A 14,910-nucleotide genomic window follows, 5' to 3' on the forward strand; every position below is an offset into this window, starting at 1 on the left:
ACCCTGAAAAGTGTAGGGTTAGCTAGCTAGCTACTGAAGATATAGCCTACTGAATGTATACACATGCTGCTTTTGTTGTACAGGAACCAGTGAAGGGAAGCAGGGAAACTTTGCTGATATTGAACCAGCTGTGTGTCATCGCAGTGTGTGCAGATGAACATTGTTTGACTTCCCTTGGAGATCCCTGCCCATCTGGCAGTAGAGGTCCGGGTGCTGGCAGCAGCACTGAGGCTAAACCAAACACCATTCATCTGCACACACTGCGATGCCACACAGCTGGTTCAATATCAGCAAAGTCTCCCTTTATATTCATTGTCTTCTGTGGCGATCAGCAGTGATGTGGTGGTTTCTTTTTACAGTGATCTGCAGCCTATAGTTCGGCTTTAGCTTCTAACTATCTTTGTCTTTTTAACCTGTTGTTGCTGCTGAGTCAGTTTGACATCCTGGATATATCCTTCAAACACAGACTGTAGACCCCTCTGTCTGCTTCTCTCTGGAATCACTGCTTCATTTTTCCAAAAATATGATCATATTTCTTCAGAGAGTGCAGTTAGTTACAGTGTGAGCTCCATGCTTACTGCGACAGCTTGTCGGACCATCACAAAGGGGCGAGGCTTAGCAAAGGACAATTGTGTAGCCTTTGCAGGATGACATGTTGGTTTATCTGACAAAGTTATGCCACAGTTATAGTTAGGTTTTTGATAGGTCTGGACATCAGTACTTAATACCTTTAAGGTATCAACTGAAATAACCAAGACCCAAGAATATCCAAACTTCTCCAGTCAAAAAATACCGGCATTTGATCCTTTTGGTACCCAGATCGAGAACAGAATTACTATTTGTATGTTCTTGCTCAAAGCCAATCACAGCAAGCGTTCTTCAGTTTAATGTGACTTGTGATTGGCCCACTACTGCAGTAGCTACAACCCATACAGTCTGTAGTGTGGTAAAGTCAAGCATGGTAAATTTGACGGAGCTAGCACTTAAGCGTGCGGAGATACCACCAAAACATTCAAAAGTATGGCTATACACACCTGTGGCATGTGATGAAAATCTAATCTAACATGAAGAAGGATGCTTTCAGGAAAAAATGTGACTAAACATTTTATGTAGGTTTTGTTTCAAGATTTGGGGGAACAGATACGAAATGGGGAGTTAGGATGTCCTCTGCCAGAAAAATGTGAGCATCAAACACTTCATTTCCTGCATTCTGGTGAATTCTTATGCACAAATTGTGCCTTTACTGCATCAATTTATTATGTAAATGTCTTTAATTTGGTCAAAAATAAAAGTCCTCTGCTACTTTCTTTTTTTTTTTAGTTGGGTAGACAGAAGCCTTTGTCTGCTGGTATTAGTCATTTCTTTCCAAATGAAAATCTGGAGAATCTTAAATGAATGTGTTTTAGATCAGAATACTGCAGTGGCTATTTACTTGAACCTGGCATATATGGCTGTTCTCTCACTCGATCACACACATGCACATCTCTTTGAGCCGCCCGCAACCTCCAAGTGGGCACGGCTTGCCGCGATGAGCTCGGTGTGATCTCTTGTTTGTTGGAAGATGAAGGATGTGGATATGACTGGACACACATTATAGGCTGTGGGTCATCAGGTGGTCTTCCCGGCCGTAGCTGCCATATTTATTTCAGAAGTAAAGAGAGAGAAGAACAAAAAGGGGAGAAAAAACAAACAGAAATTAGCCTGTGCAAAGAGACGGCAGATGGGAGAAAGGTTGAGAATGTAAAATAACACAATATGACGGCTGAGGAGAAAATGAAGGAGCTGAGGATGAATGTGTGAGGATAATTTTAAGATTGCCAGAGGACAGATGTAAATAAAAGGTAGAGTCACAGAGCTTTGCTTTCAGTGATAGAGAAATGAATATTAATGGTCAGCCCACTTGCCTTGTCATCTTTCTCCTTGACTGATCATGGCAGCAGGCTGCACACTCACCATAATCATGTTCCAATCTCAGAGGTGCTCAGGAGGGCTACACGAAGAAGGCAATTATGCATTCGTTCACACCTTTCTTTTTGGGAATGAAATAAATTTTATATCAAAACACGTGCATCACCAACAGAGCTACACAGCCTTGTGAATAATACATAAAATATTTATAACAAGATGCACAAATATTCAGTCAAACACGGGAAACTTAAAAAACAATTACAGATAACTTTGTGAGTCTGTGTGCTTATAGTAATTTCAGTAATTTCAATGCCTTATGTCAGTTTTAATTAACAGAATCGTGGCCTTTTGTAAACAAGTAAACAACTATATTTGAAATGAAGAGAATTCCCTGTATGTTCCCTGAACAATCCTCTGATAAACAAAAACCTTATTAGAAATGCAAGTTATGGATCAGTACAGCAAAATAAAGACATTTCAAGTAAAAATGCTTCTTTTTTCCCTTTTTATCATTCTGAATCATCACTTCTGTAAAAATGAAGAAACTCAGGCTACCTGAATAAGCTCTGTAGATTTCAAGTGGTTTGATTTCTGTCAGCAATATCCAGCAGATTTGAACACTTTTACTATAAAACTGTGATTAAAAGAGTAGAAAAAAAAGTCTGGTTGTTTTCTTTGTTTCTCTTATTATCATCAAATCCAATGAAAAGACCAAAAAAATAGCAATGAATTAATCTTACTAACAATTGTACCTATTGACTGTAGCATATTCCTTTGCACCATAACCCTTGTTGTTGTCCAGTAACTATTACAAACACATCAGTGAAACACACTGCTGCACTGTGGCACTGTGGTTTACCTAGAGTTGATCCTGCATACACCATACTGCTACTGGATATACTCACTGGAGCAGTGGTTCCCAACTGGTGGGTCACAGTCCAAAAGTGGATTGCGGGTCCACTCTAAATGGACCGCAAGTGACTAGCAAACATGTCAAGCTTGTAAATGACACACTTTATTTTTAAGTACAGTGAATTTCTGGCACAGAGCTTTTATTTTGAAGTGCTGTTTCCTGCTGCAGAGTGAGTGACTAACAGACACTTGACAGAAACAGCAAACTAGCTCAACGACATGACCAAACGCAAATATGTCGCTAAATGTATAAACTATATGGATCTTGAACTAATGACTAAAGAGAAATCTGGACCCCCTGGCTGGACCAGTTGGGAACCACTGAGCTAGAGCTTAAAATGTGGATCAATCCGCGGCTAAAAGTAGTCCCCAATAAATGCAGTATTTACTCCTGTTCAAGTAACATTTGTTAGACACTACAGTGCCCAGATGACTAAAGAAATTATTTAACCTTTTTTTTTTAAAAAAAAAGACATACACTGATGACCTGTTTTTCAGGATTTTCCGAGAGGAGCGAGTGGGCTTTCAGGGTAAGGAAGGCTAACACATTGTCAGTTTTGGTCTTTTCATGGGATTTGTCATCCCAGTCACCAGGAAAAAAAATTGTGTTGTACATTTCTGCAAACCACAGATATGTTACGATATTTGTGCGTTAATATGTAGCGGATATGTTGAAACTTTTTCAACAATGCTTTGGTTCACATGTGGTTATGTTTAGGCACAAATTAAACTTGGTATGGTTTGAAAAAGATCATCATTTGGCTTAAAACACCCTTTTTTGGTGGTAGAATCGCAGCTGGAAATGCTGTTGATGTCTAAAAAAAACCCACTGGTTTTGTTGTTTGTTGGTGTTTAACAGCGATCTGAAGCCTGTCAGCTGTCTCATCAAGGTGCCACATATCCACAGTTTGCAAAGACATACAGTGCCAACATTTTCTCCCGGTGATTGGGCTGGATTTTTTCACAGTAAAGCCTTATCCTTTTTCCCCATTTGAACTTGAACACACAGTGAGACACGCTTTTGCAGTTTGTAAGTCCCAACCTCTTGAGTTTCAATTCTTTACTCTCTCATCCTCTACTAATACTTTTACTCCTCTCCACCAACAACACCCCACAACTCCTGAGTGGGAGCCTCCAGGCTCTTCTGGTTGGTGTCTCCATGAAGCCATTCCTCTCTGTCTGCCTGCTGTCCACCAGCCTGCTCCCAGTCCGCCTCTTTAAACGAGGTTCCCCTGGAGCCTCTCCCTCTGTAGTTTGGATCCCCTTGATCCTGGAGAGGCACAGAGCGGACCGAGGACCCCGCCAGGGACGTCTCTCTGCTGTCCGACAGGAGAACCCCACTCCCTGAGCTGCATTCGCTGTTAGAGTCTGCACCTAAAGCAGTGATAAAACAAAAGGAGGGGATGGACAGATGGTGAGAGGACTTCTATAAACAAACACCACATGAGAAAAGCTCGGCTGCCCAAAAATCCAGTGCTGGGATTGAACCAAAAATCTGCATGATGGTGTCTGAGCTGCACTGTGACTTCAGTTCAGAGCTATTATCTCTTCCATAAATTCATTTTAACTTCAAACTCATCAATTATTTGGAAATCATATGCATGAAGGAAAATGAACTCATACATGTATGAATGTATCTTCAAATGAAATATCAGTACATTAAATATTTTCCAAATATGCTTAAGAGAGATTGTTAAAACAGTTCAATGCCATAATACAAGGTTAGAAAGTGTGCAGTCACGCTTGCAGCTAATATGCAAACATGCTCACAAAGGCAACATAAGCATGCCTTTGTTTACCAGGTATAATGTTTACCATGTCATGTAGAGTAAAGCATGTGAGCTAACAAACATTTGCTAATTAACTCTAAACACAAACAGCTGAGGCTGCATGAGAATGTCGATAGTTATAAGTATGTAGATATTTAAGCAGTGAATAAATCAGGGGATCCCCCGTGTCATTGAGATTCTTTTTATCGGAATCAAGAATATAATCTTGCACATTCAGTTCGGTTTAGGATGATTAGTGAACAAGGAAGCAGGAAATCTTCATAAAATCCAGAGTAGTTGCTCCTCACATATTTTTCTGGTTGTTAATGAACTATGGGAAGAGAAGCAACACCTTGTGCTGCGACTTCAAGTCAGAACTCAAAATAGGCACTGCAATGTTGTTAATTAGAAACTCAGCTAAAGGTCTTCTGCTCTTTAATTGGAGGCATTCATACAAGCAGCCCGACCACTTGACTCCTCAGTGTTTTTTAGTTTGTTCCTCACAGGTTAATAGGATCAATTTCATACCTGTGTGTGCCTGTCTGCTGACCTTTTGTCTTTGTGTGGCTGCAAATTTTTCCACATAACACTCTTCTCATGTCAATATCTCCTTACACTGAGCCAGCCTGTCGTTAACTGCACACCTGATGATGATACACACAAGAACTAACCTTTCATATGAAACAGTGGCCAAAAGCAGGAAGGAGGCTAATCATCGTGTTACAGGTGATAAAACATTATGATATGGGACAAATTATCAGAGGCAGCTGAGATTTGTGCAGTTAACCGAATGACAGGCTGACAGACTAATTATTCCGGCCTCGGCAATTCAATTGAGGAAGACTTTATAAGAAGTATGAATCTTTAGGCAAAGACTATCATAATGCAGCAACTTATCACTGTTCAAAATCACCAGTTATTATCAACAAATGTATTCCCTCTGAAAATCCATTTAGCTTTTCACTCTGGGCATTCAGATGGGCTGTAACCTAAACAAATGCATCCATAGATTTCAAATCATTGGGTTGATCAAGGTGAAGAAAAAGACAACAAATTCAGTGAAAGTAGCTGCTGACAAGCTCTTGAGGCACCAAACAGCGAAGCAAAACACTTTTTTTTATTCCTCATTAAACTTCAAAGGTAGAAAACAGAACTATATGCTTCAGAGACATGTTAAATGTCACACTTCTGAGCTCAAGTTAGGAGACTTCCAACGAGCAAAATACTTAAGAGGAAATCAGAATAAGTTTTATTGGTATGTGTGCACATACAAGGAATTTGACTCTAGTCTTCTGTTGCAAGGACAACAAACTGGACAAGCTGGACAAACACAAACACTTGACAACTATAAACATATATAAAAGCAAATATGAGAGAATACACTGATCAGCCAATGCCACCCCTTATGGCAACAGCGCTCCCCAATGGCAATGGCCCCCCAGTAGGGCAATGCACCATGCCACACAAGGAATATGACAAAGAGCTCAAGCCTCTAAATTCCCTAGATCCCAATCCGATCAATCGATGTGTGTTTGAAGAGGTGATACCCCACCTCGCAACCCATGGGACTTAAACGATCTGCAGCACAGGACATCCCCAGAGGTCCTGTGTCCATGCCTCGACAGGTCAGAGCCAAGTCCGATCCACTGTGGGGCCTCTAACCTATCGAGGCATGACCACAGGACCTCTGGGGTACCACCACGTCCCACAAATGCTCAATCAGATTGGGATCTAGGGAATCTGGAGGCCAGGTCGACGCCTTTACATTTTTGTCACGTTCCTCGGGTCATCCCTGAGCAGTTTTTAAGGTGTGGTATGGTGCACTGTCCCACTGGGGCATGGCTGCCATTGGGGAATGCCGTTGCCATGGGGGAGGGGTACTTGGTCTGTAACAGTGTTTGGGTAGAAGGTGAATGTCAAGTGTCATCCACATGAATACTATCTATCTACCTATCTACCTACCTACAACTCAATAAAGTACCTTGGGTAGAAGGTGAATGTCAAGTGTCATCCACATGAATGCTATCTATCTACCTATCTACCTACCTACAACCCAATAAAGTACCTTGGGTAGAAGGTGAATGTCAAGTGTCATCTACATGAATGCTATCCATCTACCTATCTACCTACCTACAACCCAATAAAGTACCTTGAGTAGAAGGTGAATGTCAAGTGTCACCTACATGAATGCTATCTATCTGCCTTAAAAAATGTAATCAGAGCACATCTATTGGTTTATGATGGAATATTGTTTGCCTGCTACTACACTAAAAAATATAAAAGCCCTAAAAGTTCATGTTGTTGCCTCACACATGCCCAAAATATGATATAAGAAAAGATGAGAGAGATCTTGCTGAGGAAATCAGCTCATGTTGACAGAGAATATGAGACTGGGGTCAGTGTGGAGCATCAACAGGAGCTTGAACAACAGATAACTGCATGTAAACTGCATAGCTGACGGACTGATAAATTATTTATTCCAGACAGTAACATTGCACACAGTGGAGTATGACGAGTTTCACCCAGTGGAAGAGAAGTTGTGTGCATGAGAAAAAATGGGAGGCATACAAATCAGTTAAACCCAAAGTACAGTATTGAATTAACTCCTATTTATCTTTATAAAAACGTATTCAAAATTCAAATAAAAATCATCCATATTTGAATCTAGCCACGAGCTCTCGCTGATTAATTTACACCCACCTCATGTGCCTGTGATTGATGGGACCGAGAGAAAAATAAAATAAAAAACATTAAAAAATATGCATACTGAGCTCCGATAGAGCAACGAGTTTGGTCTGTTGGTGGTTTTTCCTCTGCTGGTTGATCGCCTAAAGCAAGTCACAGAATTTAATCAGTCAACGAGGAAGAAAAATCCCATTTGGATTGGAAGATACACATTAGGAATGATATCTTCATTTTTTAAAGGCGAAAGCTGTCACCGCATTTGATTGGAGGGGTTTAGTGGTGCCTTCAGGCATCAGTCTCTACATGCATCTGAGTGACAGTTGATCCTCCACTGGAATGAGACAGAGAAAGATGCTGCCGAATTGAGGCAGGTCAAGATTTGATGTCCAAACTCAAACTTGTGTCTCTGTCTGATGCACTAAGCTTAAAGCCTAAAGATTGGCAGCAGGAAGAAGCAGTTAGCTTGACTCTTTCCAAAGTTAAAAACATCTGCCCACCAGCACTTTCAAAGTGCACTAATTAACATTAATTTCACAGTCTCTGTTAGTTGCCTGGCAACGTCATTTTGAGGACAACACTCTAGGAAGTCACTGCACCAGGCCAAGAAATACTGTACTTACAGCATGGTACTCTCCATAAAACCATGACTTCTCATTTCTTCATTGCTGTTTGTGCACAGATTAAACAAACACAATACAAGAGATGCTGGTAGGCAGATTTTTGAGAACCCTTTTTAACAAAATCAGGAAGTCTTTATGCTAAGCTAAGCTAATAGCTACTGGTTATATCTTTATACACCCAGAAATAAAATGAGAGTAGACCGGATGTTCCCATTCAAACCCACATAGCATGATGGTCAAAGTGGCGGCTATTTTTATGTATATTGTTGCCACTGTAACCGTCGTAGGGGGCTAACTTCTATATAAACTTCTGTATACACAAACCAACTTGTGGCAGGTCGCGAACTCACTGAGGTGAGGTTTTGCGGTAACAACCAAACGAGAAGTGGAGTAGTTACGTTACATTTTCACAATAAGCAACAAGGAGTTACTTTTAACTTATCTTCATCACTGTTATTTTCCTGTTTCTTTTGTTGCCATTCATTTCATGTTTGTTGAAACATGATGCACTGTTGCTGCCTCAGAGGAGGGAGCGAGAGCCGCTGCTCAGTGGACAGCTGGGAGGCATGTAGAGCCAGCTGCTGACATTTTTTACATCTAACTCAGTAAATTAACAATTTATTTAGACCAAACCAGAGTTGGTGTTTGTTGGAGCAGGGGACTGAATAACAAGATGACAAACACGACTAACTAAGATGGTTTTGGTGAGTTGTCTTTTGTTTCTGTCAAGTTTAAATGAAATGTGTTTCAAGAAGGCAATTAAGCCTCAGTCTTAGTTCTGTGACAGAGAGAAACAAGTGCATTTTTCAGTTTAATAAGGAAAAGAAGGGTAAGAACAGGCCAAAACGGCGTTCTCAAACTAGTGAGTGTGACACACTTAACAGCCCCACTGACGTGTTGTCACCATAACAACAAACACCTGCAATTTTCTTTTGTACTAGACCATGGCAAACGGTTCAGTGTCATTTCTACTTTTTTCATTTCTATATTTACATTTAACGGAAAGATGTGAGATCAGTAGTATTTTTATCTTAGTCCAAAGAAGCAAAAAGTGCATTTCCCAACATGTGAAATTGTTCCTTTAGAGGAAAACGTTTAAATTCGGGTTGACATTCAGAGATCTGAAAGCAACAGGAAGATTTGTGACATGACTTGGACTCAACACTTGTTTTTCAGAACTTGAGATTAGATGTTGATTTGCCCCATAGGCCTTTAAAAGAGCTCTGGTTGCAACTAACAAAGACTTCTAGTGAACATGTTAATGTCCGGCTAAACCTAATGTTGCACTACATCCAGAGACCTGTGTGGATCCACAGAGAGAATGACAGGGCGATTTCTTGACTGCTGTCTGACAGTGAGGAGCCATGTGTGAGGAGGCTGGGGGTTGATCCCGTCACTGAGACAGGGTCAGTATGGGAGGAGGACTGGGAATCGGATGGGTGGGTTGGGGATCAATGGACCAAAGATGCCTCCAGTGTCCCGAATGCTCCACTGACCTGGTTGAGTTGATCTCGTTGTGACAGGAGCATGGCTGCCTGTCACATTATCATTCACAGGCATGGACCAAAACGTTATTCCCACTGTGCACCGCACCCATGATACATGAAAAGCAGCGGATTTGTCAACGATACTCAGTTTCTCTGTGTTTTATAAAGGGTGGACATCCAAAAGACGTTTGGGGTATCGAGGTATTGGAGATGTGACAATATGTGTGGGATTATAATACCTGTTGAGGTAAGGGAGTGGCTTCTTTAAAATGAATTTTCAGTGCAAAATCAGTCATTTCACTTTCAATTTAAAGAAGATAATTGATAAAGAATTGCACACAACTATTTTTGGAGAGGCAATAATTACAGAGAAGTTGGTCAGTACTTTCACTCTAGCCCACTTCTAAAAAAAACTCTTACTAAGAAAGGATGGTCAACAGTTTTGGAGAGCATCACTAAATTTCTGGCACTTGCTCTAACATCATCCCCGAGGACGTGAGGATGTATCAAACTTCTGCCAGTTTAAGAATTAAAAGAAACAAAACAACAACAACAAAAAAACGGCAATTAAAATAATTTGGAAAGCAGATTGCCTAAAAGCAGATTTAATCATGGGCAGGCATGCCCTTGAATATATCAACCACTTTACACTGTGCTCTTTGGAGCTCAAGTGGCGCCTTCAGATTGCTTGTTTCGTCTGACCAAGAGTCCAGAATCCAAAGATATTGAATGTGCAATGGTTTAAAACAGAGAAAGTAGCAAACTCTCAATTTTGAGAAGCTGGAAGCAGAAAATATTTGCCATTTTTGCTTGATACATGAGTGTAAACAAATAATCAATTAAGTATATTAAAAAGCAGACAATATTGAAATTGCTGCCGATTAATTTTCTGTTTTTCACCGATACTCGTAATTGCTTTAATACCGCTCATATACTATCTACCACATTTATATCATAATGTGGTCTCCTGTGTATCCTCTTTCATTCAATTTTCACATGTATTTGTGTCCTTTAAGTTTCAGTTGGGATATTTTCAGATTCATTATATGGTCTGCTTGTATTGAATTGAACTGAACAATATGGCCTCTGTCACACAGCCATAGCAATTAGGTGCTACGAGGCTGTTAACATTGAATAGGCTTATTTTCACACTCCATGTCAACTCGTGATTAGACTAGCTTAATCTCGCCTCAACTAGGATTGACTCTTGAAAACACTCCTTCACAGGCTCTTAAATCCTGTGAGGATAAATCAGTGTCAAGTGAATCGTGCTAAAGTGCTTGTGCATCCTTAACATTGGAGGCAAGTTTTCCGTATGGCGTCCGTATAGCTGTGGACAGCCCCTCGGTGAGTGGCAGCACACTTCCACCAGAAGCTGTTGTGTCTGGGCTTTTCATTAACACCTAGGAAGGTGTCAATCACAGTTTGCTTCTGCGGGGCTGCTCATAAACAAAACAGCAGTAGAAACAAGGTCCAATTCCCCTGGGTCCCACCCAAGCAGCAGATCCAACGCCTGAATGCTTAAGCCGAAACACAGGTCACTTAACATGCAGCTTTATAATGGCCATCAGAAAGTAGTTGACTGTATAGAACTGACGGAGAAAACTTTCTCCCAGAAGTAACATGTCAGTAACTTTTTATATACAATTTTATGGTATTAATAGCCACTTTCATTTCTCTGAAAGGTGTCTTGGTGGCTATTAAGATGGTTAAAGCAGCACTAATCGAATGGGTCAAATGACTAATGCTGCATTCACATTGAATCAGACAGACAGCAGACCAGATATCATTTTAGTGGACAAGAACGGGACGGTACAATTAGGTGAGTCCAGCAGAGACTACCAGCAACGATTCGGTAAACCACATAGCCAGCCAAAGCCAATATTTTAACCATTTGCCGTCCCCTGGGACGGAATTTATAACCAGATGTTGCGTAGCTTCTTCACACAAGGCAATCTGGACAATTACTGGACAATAGTAGAATAATTACATAAAATAACAGACATGAAATAGTTTGATTTAATACATTTTATTCCATTAGATGTAAACAATACAACATGCACTGTAGCAAGATTTTATCAAGCTGTGTTGCCAATCTGTCAAACTGTTTGTTTGTTTGTTTGTTTGCTTTTCTCGTGCTGTCCAGAAAATGTTATCCATCTGCTGTCTACCATCTGCCTGAGTCCATGTGAACGCAGCATAAGTGAAATGTAAAAGTGGTCTCTCAATGTGACAAACCCTCAGAGCATTATCACCTGACTCTGGCTCTAGTGAGTTTTAGAATCTTTCAGCTCATTGTTTTGGTTTTACAGCCTGCAAGGTCACCATTTTGGTTCACTCATGCCGCTCTCATCAACCTCCTTGCTGGGACCAGCAGCTCAAAGGCTCTAAAAACACTGTACACTAACAGCTCAGCACCGCAGACAGACAAAGTTTATGACAAACCAGGCTTGATTTGCAATCATGATCTAATAGACCATTTTACTGTTACTAAACAGTATGACGTTTTTTGGTGGGCGGGGCTTAGCTGGAGACAAAAAAATTATCCACAGACATTAGCTAGTGCTAGCTAGCGAGTTCTGTTGACTTGTTTTAGTCAAATAAGAAAGATGATGCAAGTGGAACATTCAGAAATACTCAAAGCGCACTCTGGCACAAACTGGACCGTTCATAATATCGGAGCGCTGTCTGAGTGTACCGTTGGGTTATCCAGAGTACCGCACTCTCAGAGTGGGAGAACCCACTCTCGGCACTCTGTCTGGGGAGACAGAGCAGCAGAGTGCCCAGCTGAGTGATTATGTGATTAACTTAACCATTCATTAATTCACATAGACATATAACGCTCCGTTTTTTCGACCAACAGGGCTCTCATTTTAGTGTAGAGCGTCAGACTGAATTTATGAACGCACCATGTCAGGTCACTCAGTCTCCGGGACCACCACTGACCAACTAGACTAGACTGGCCGACCCGTACGCTCTCACTCAGTGGTTGGATGATGTCACAGGAAGGAGGATGGCAAAGGAGGACGACACTTGAACACTTTCTTCCAGTTTGTTTTGCTATTGAACCTAATGTTAGCTAATGTGCTAAAAAGTTAGCGTTACAGAGAAATCCAATATTCCTCTTGATACCTCCCCAATTTCTGATCAGGTGGACATGACGACCTTTAATACACCTAACGTTATTAATTCCTACAACAGTAAATACTTTTTCCCTAACCTGATATGAACACGTGAGCATTTTTGATGATCGCCTCCGTCCAGTCCTCTCATCTTATCACGTTTAACTATAGTTGTCTTCATTTTGGTTGACGGGCAGTGGTGGCTGGTATGTGTTTAAATTAAAGTTATGAGTCATGACTCCTTCTATTCTGGCTCCCAATAACACAACAAGACGACATTTTAAAACTCCTAGAGTCATGTTTTGCCTCCAGCTAATGAAATGACGTCATTGTGACGTCGTCCTTAAAAGGGTCTATTCTGACAATGTGGGCATGTATAATGACAGCCATTTTCCAGCTGTACCACTGGCCAGCCTGTGGTCCTGTACCTCAACAGGGCTTTGAATCCCACTAGGTTTACCTGTAAGCTCGAAAGAAATATAGTACGTGTTCATGTAGTACAGCATGAAGTACACGTACCTGAGACTTCTGAGTCACTGTGCAATTCCTCTTGTTCTGACAGACTCTTCTCTGTCTGTCGGACTTCAGGCACGTAGAAATCTCCCTGCCGGGCCAACGGGGCCATGAACTGGATCTGACCCTCTCTGTAGATCTCAAGGAACGGGTGTGCACACAGCCTCCTTTCCTGCAAGAGATCATTTAAGTTGGTCAGAATAAAGCAAGTTCATGATTTACAATGAGTAATACATTAACATTACAGGTATCCTTTTAAGTTTGGATGTTTCGTTGTAATAAGTGGGAATTTAATGGCAGAATTGAGGCTAATTAAAACACGTCAGTGCTAATTCAACTCTGAAGTCATCGCTGCTGAAGTTAAAAAGAGTCCCATCAACACTTATTAACACTGGAAAATGTCCTTTATGTGTCTGTACTGTATATGCACATACATGTACATGTAATGGACAGAGGAAACACCATAGTAGGATACAAGCACAGACATGCCAACAATCCCACAAGAGTCCAACGATGAGTGAAAATGACATGATCTCATACGTGAGAACCTCAGTGCCCCACCCCCTGAACTCACACGCACCCCGTCATGACACCCCACATGCAACACATCCAGGCCTACAATCTGTCTTCATGAATGTTAAGCCTCCACACGCTGCTTCTGTTAAATATGCTGTTCTTCTGTCACTTGCCTCGCTCCTCCAGAAGTGGGAAGTCTCACATGACAGAGACTACTCCACTTCTCCGGGCTCATTAACCTTTCGTACAGCTTGTTTTGTGATTCTGCTCATGCACATCCAATGTCTGTTACTTGCACCCTTTTGGCATATGCTAAATGTCGAGCGATACCGGAAACACATTGCAGCTGCAGTGCAGTGTCTCAATGTGATCAATTATTTAAAGGTGATTTGTTTTAATTTGCCAAAATTGATGTCTGTTCTCATCACTACTTGTCCGTTTTGCTGCAGCCAGAGACAGATTTGTTGCTGTTTGATGCAGTTTAACACACTAATAAACCAGATGTTGATTATTATGAGATGTGACATTATACATCAGACTTAACCATGGGAAATATTATATTTTTATGGTGAAAAGGGCTAAGGATTCAAAGTTAGTCAAGTCACAGAGATCACAGCATTTAGTGTGGCTTAAAATAATGCTACAGCTTTAATTAGGAGAGGGGCTGCCAGGGGGGCCTCAGAAAATTGGAGGGGGCGCATATGAAGCTATGCTATTTGGGGGGCCTCAGCATGGAAAAGTTTAGGAACCCCTGCTTTAGACCATAAATCATTACTTACACTATGGCAAATTCATGACATCTCTCCAAGATGAGATACTGCTCGGATTATGATCGTTTCTTGTCAGATCCTGGGAGTACGGCATCCCTTGCTGACGTTCCAGTTTCAAGCAAAGTGGAAGCAGTGACAGGTAGGTTACTGTTTATTGGAACGACACGAACGTCTCACACGAAGGATCTGATAATCAGGCTCGCAGACAGAACAGACACACACAAGATTCTTTATAGGAGACAGCCGACTTCTTCTCAAACTCCGGCCTATCATCTCGCTCACCATCTGTCTTTCAGCCCAATTATGACAGCAGTGACGTTCCTCTCGCTGCCGTCTGTGGGAACAATGTTGTCAGTTTCAGTGATTTCAGCGGCATCAATTATTGGCGGATTTTTTCCTACAGGAACATCTGTGTATCCTCATTGGCCTGGCTCATCAGCTACTGCTACATATTGCATATTGATGTACACGCATCCATGCAGGCACACACACACTCACACACAGGTTTAATTTTGCAGTTCAGAGTCTATCAATAAATGATCAAATGTGAAAATGAGGAGCAGCACACGCACATGGTTGGTAAACAGCTACTTAGAGGGGTTCAGCGT

At 41.3% G+C, this 14,910-nt stretch overlaps 2 protein-coding genes across 2 annotated transcripts in view; both read right to left on the reverse strand.

The window, feature by feature from the left end:
- The window catches only part of grm2b (glutamate receptor, metabotropic 2b), a 50,466-nt gene extending 48,591 nt beyond the window's left edge, over positions 1-1,875 (reverse strand). The window contains exon 1 of the mRNA XM_050039126.1: positions 1,433-1,875. The gene's annotated coding sequence lies outside the window, so the exon portion shown is untranslated. The remainder of the gene's footprint in view (positions 1-1,432) is intronic.
- Positions 1,876-2,061: 186 nt separating this feature from the next.
- The window catches only part of LOC126386653 (testis-expressed protein 264), a 43,227-nt gene continuing 30,378 nt past the window's right edge, over positions 2,062-14,910 (reverse strand). The window contains exons 3-4 of the mRNA XM_050039133.1: positions 13,023-13,188; positions 2,062-4,194 (exon numbers count right to left, since the gene is read on the reverse strand). Coding sequence (XP_049895090.1) covers positions 3,908-4,194; positions 13,023-13,188 — 453 coding nt within the window. The 3' untranslated portion in view covers positions 2,062-3,907. The remainder of the gene's footprint in view (positions 4,195-13,022; positions 13,189-14,910) is intronic.

Source organism: Epinephelus moara, chromosome 24, assembly GCF_006386435.1.
Source record: "Epinephelus moara isolate mb chromosome 24, YSFRI_EMoa_1.0, whole genome shotgun sequence".
Taxonomy (NCBI): Eukaryota; Metazoa; Chordata; class Actinopteri; order Perciformes; family Serranidae; genus Epinephelus; species Epinephelus moara.